Here is a 4,395-nt window from a genome sequence, read left to right on the forward strand (position 1 = left end):
AAGTCTTTTTTCTGTGATTCTTTCTGAAGCATGGTCTAGAACAAAGTTTCTCACCTGCAGTCAGTCCATTGACTCCCTCAAAGTATATGTGAAATTTTTTGTGTGCATACATTTCTCTGGGGAGAGGGATGTTGGCATTCATTAGATTCCTGAAGGAGTGTATCTAGAAGAAGATTAAGAATCACTAACACCAGCCTCTTCTTAGCTAAATCATCCCAATTTTTCTTTTATACTGAATGCCTTTCAGCTGCCTTTAGTTAAATTCCAGACTGAAGTATGATGAATTGTTCAACAAGGACCAGGTTAATTGGAAGCCTTCCCCAGGCTCCCTACTTGAGACCAGGAGCCCTTCTGTGAATTTAGAGCACCCTCTGTTCACTTCTGTCAGAGCGTTTGCCACATTATAGGGAAAGGGTTCATTTATGGGACTGTCTTTTTTTAATAGATTTGAAAGGTGGGCCAGTGTTGTATTACTTTTTGTATTCTAAATACCCAGCATCATACCAGATATGCGGTAGATGCTTAAAAATGTACTTGACCTGAACCATTCACCTATAATCAGCCAACAGATTCTTCTTTCCTTACCAAGCACTCAATGTTTTAAGTACTTACCCTGAGCTGGGTATTAGGTTAGACATTGGGAATACAGAAGTAAGCTCACTGCGTGAGCTTATGGGCCATATCCAGAGGGCATAAGATTTTTGCCACTCCCTGGAGCTGCTGCCTGTGAGTCATATGCATTTACAATGGTGCTGACCTTGCAAAAACTACATTCTATAACAGACTTTAATTATGTGCACATGTTCTGCTATTTTCATCACTTAAAACAAAAATGAAAATGTCCTTTCTAGTCTTCCTCAAAACCATCTATTAAATGTCTCCCCAAAATCCTCTTTCTCTTTGAATACAGCTGTTAATGGTTTGTCTCTAAAAATAGAAAATATAGATTGAAGATAGTGATTAAAGAAGTATCAGCATTTAGGACCACGTTCTGCACATAGAAGTGTTTTTTGTTCTGTCTCATTTTTTTAAACCCAAGAGGGAAAATTTGTGATGAAAAAAATGAGTAAAGCAAAACTTTCATGCCTGATTCACTAGTTAGCTCTTTTCTATCTTAGACATATTTTTAATTCCATGGAATTGGGTTTCTGTCAGACTACATGTGTAGTTTTCAAACTTTTATTTAAAAGCAAGAACACCCTTTCTTCAAACCTAGATAAATAAGAGCAGAATGGTTTGTTGAAAGGAAGAGGCTTTGCTGCTACCCCCAGACCTCTGAGGGGAAGCCAGGGAGCCTGGTTTGAGAACTTCTAGACCAGATAGTATTGTGAGTCAGTAATTGATGTGAGTATGATCTGTCCACAGAACCAGATGTAAGGAGAGCAAAGTCTAGAGCACTGTGCTCTCTCTCTTTTAAAGTTCATTACACTTAAAGAGTTCAGGACTTTAGAGATTAGAGCAGAAATCATTTACGGATATGTATTTCAAAAGATATGCTGTGACACCCTCACCTGGAGACTGATTTGGTAAGTATGAACTAATAAGACTCCTGTATCTATAGATTAAGTAATTCCACTAACCTAGGAGAAAACTTATTTTATGTGGTCATTGAAATGCAAAAAGTTAATGTTACTTATGCCCAGAAATACCTGCACTGCTTAGAAGAAAGATGGCTTTCTAGCTTCTTGATTGGAGCTTCAGAGATATTTGAAATACTATTTTCATTGCAGTCACTATTTCCACTTCTCCTAGATCTCAGCATAATTATGTCCATTGTTTTTTGTCTGTCTCAAACCTTTATGTAAGCTTCATTTGGGTGGGCGTTTTTGTCTGTTTTGTTTATGAATTTTGTCATAAGCTTCAAGAACATTAAGCCTGGCATGTTGTGGGCAGTCAGTAAGTGTTTGTTGAATAAATACTATTAGGTAATTTAGATATGTTATTGAGTAAAAAGATTTCTTGGACTGCCCTCAAAACCTAACCTCCATCCCTAGCATTTTTTATAAGAGAGTATTACAAAAGCCAAAAACCAAATGTGCAAGTGAAAATGTGCAACACTGCCACACAGAGGAGTTGGTTGATTCTTGATGGTCTGTAACTTTATTTTTAAAACAGGATGTGATATGGTCTGACTTCGGGTTTCCTGGAAGAAGTGGACAGGAAAGTACATTGTGGATTGGCTCCCTGGGGGCCCATACACCCTGTCATCTGGACTCCTATGGTTGCAATTTAGTATTCCAGGTACAAGGAAGGTAATACACATGCATATGCATTAAAGTACATGTGTCTGCATGTGTGTGTGTGTGTGTGTGTGTGTGCGTGTGTGGGTGTGGGTGTGGGTGTGTGTGTGGTGCACAAGAAGAGGAATGAGTACTGAGTAGGCAGCAGGACCCCAAGGTTTAGTCTCAGCTCTCTCCTGTCAGCTTGCCCCACGACCAGGGCAGATCTCTTGACTTCTGGTTGTTTCCTCCTTTGCAAAGTGAGGGGAAGTTTAAGTGATGCTTTCCATGTGTGTCTCTCAGCCATGTTCAGGATTGCCTTCAGAAAGCTGATCCTAGAACTCCAGGAGTCCACTCCTAGTAAGGTAGACAGTTCTCTGCTTAGCTCTTTTATATATGAGTCTGCATTTGTAGTTTTCAAACTTATTTAAAAGCAGGAACACGATTTCTTCAAACTAAATAAATAAGAGCAGAGCAGTTTATTGAAAAGAAGAAGCTTTGCTGCTACCCTCAGGTCCCTGAGGGGATGCCAGGGAACCTGGTTTGAGAACTGCGGGACCAAGTTGCATATGGCCTCCTTCAACTCTAAATTTTAGTTTGTGCCTACCTTAGACACAATGCAGTTTTTGTTTCTTTTTGTTTCTTTGTTTGTTTTTGTTTTTTACTTCCAGTCAGTTTTTTTTTTTTATCTCCATATGTCTGTGGACGCTAAGAGATATAAGGGCTAAGTCAGGTAATACTTTTGATAGTCTCTGGTTCTAATTGTTATATGAGAGTTTAAGGGTTTCTCCTGCTTGGAGGATGTACTCCAGCTGTTTTACGTGCAGTCTTATTTTCCCCTAATTCTTGATCCCCCAATCTCCCCTCCTGGCCTTTTGAGACATTTATAGGGCAGCACAGAGGAAAAAGTAGAAAGGGCCATGTCCAAGTTCTCAGACCCTTTAGACATGAAAGGCTTATGAGTGGATCCAAGAGAAACTGAGTAAGTACACGAATAGATTTCACATGTGAAGTACTTTGAAAACTATAAAATGATATCTGGTAATCTCCTCTTTGAATCATCAAGTCTTTATTAAAGGGCATAGATCATCTTAAGTGCATTACTACACACTGTAGATGCAACAGTAAATCAAGTGTGCATGGTCCCTGCCCTTGTGAAGTTAATAGTCTAACCTTAGATTTGGTAAGAGAGGGCATCGTTTTAAGTAGCCACTTTCCATGTGTTCTGAACTGGGAAATAAGCCAAAGAAATTCAGATTGGAAAAACATTACCAAAAAATACCTGGGTTCCTTCTGTGTTATAAAATTAATATAGGTTTATTATAACTTTGTAATAGAGCATATTTTCTGGCTTCATATAGCTCTGGAGTAATAAAAGAACTATTCAGTAAATATTCATTGAGTATCTTGCTGTGCAGGTACTATGTGTTACAGTAGGAACAGATTGAATGAATAAGACATGACTGCCCTAAGAGTTTACAGTTAGAGTACAGGCAAGCCCACAGATAGCAGTGATATAAGGCAGAATGAACATGCTCTTGAGGAAGGTTTCATAGAGCTGTGGAACTGAAAAGCAGAGAACATTCCTATTGGAAAAATCAGAGAAAATTTCAGACCGGAGTTGCCATTTGTGTTAGGCTTTTAAGGATGGGTGAGTATTCAAAAGACATAGATAGGAGGGACAGTGGGGGCAGCATGCGCAGTGCCCTAGGAGAGAATGGGGATATAGAGGACCCTGTGAGTGGTCCGGTGTAAGTTGTGTGTTGGGGACAGAGGAATTAGGCCAGAGGGGCAGGTTGGAGCCTGAGGGTCTTGGCTCCCAGGCGGAGATACTGCTTATTCTCTGTTCTTTCAGCCTGCAGAACCATGAGAAGTTTTATGAGCAGTGGATGATGTGATGATTGACTGTGTTTTCTGATTATCAGGAGAAGGACACATATATATTACATTTTAAGCCAAGCCAAGCAAATCGTATGGGACGGTTGTTATGTCTCTTCCTTTGGGTGGTAGGAGCTGGGACCTGGAGAGGTCAGGAGATCTGTGACCCAGTTTTCGTTCTGCCACTAACCATTCACTCAGTGAATGACCAGAGCAAGTACTAGGTCCCTCTTCCACTACTTTGAAAGTGAAATTAGACTGATGATCTTTTAAGAGTCCTTCCAGCTCTAACATTTGA

General features: G+C 39.8%; 1 protein-coding gene across 2 annotated transcripts in view; it reads left to right on the forward strand.

The window, feature by feature from the left end:
- The window catches only part of HSPBAP1 (HSPB1 associated protein 1), a 52,925-nt gene that overhangs the window by 35,875 nt on the left and 12,655 nt on the right, over positions 1-4,395 (forward strand). For both annotated transcript variants that reach the window (XM_011369713.2, XM_023520886.1), the window contains one exon: positions 2,116-2,252. In XM_011369713.2, coding sequence (XP_011368015.1) covers positions 2,116-2,252 — 137 coding nt within the window. The remainder of the gene's footprint in view (positions 1-2,115; positions 2,253-4,395) is intronic.

This window comes from Pteropus vampyrus, unplaced genomic scaffold, assembly GCF_000151845.1.
Source record: "Pteropus vampyrus isolate Shadow unplaced genomic scaffold, Pvam_2.0 Scaffold1, whole genome shotgun sequence".
NCBI lineage: Eukaryota > Metazoa > Chordata > Mammalia > Chiroptera > Pteropodidae > Pteropus > Pteropus vampyrus.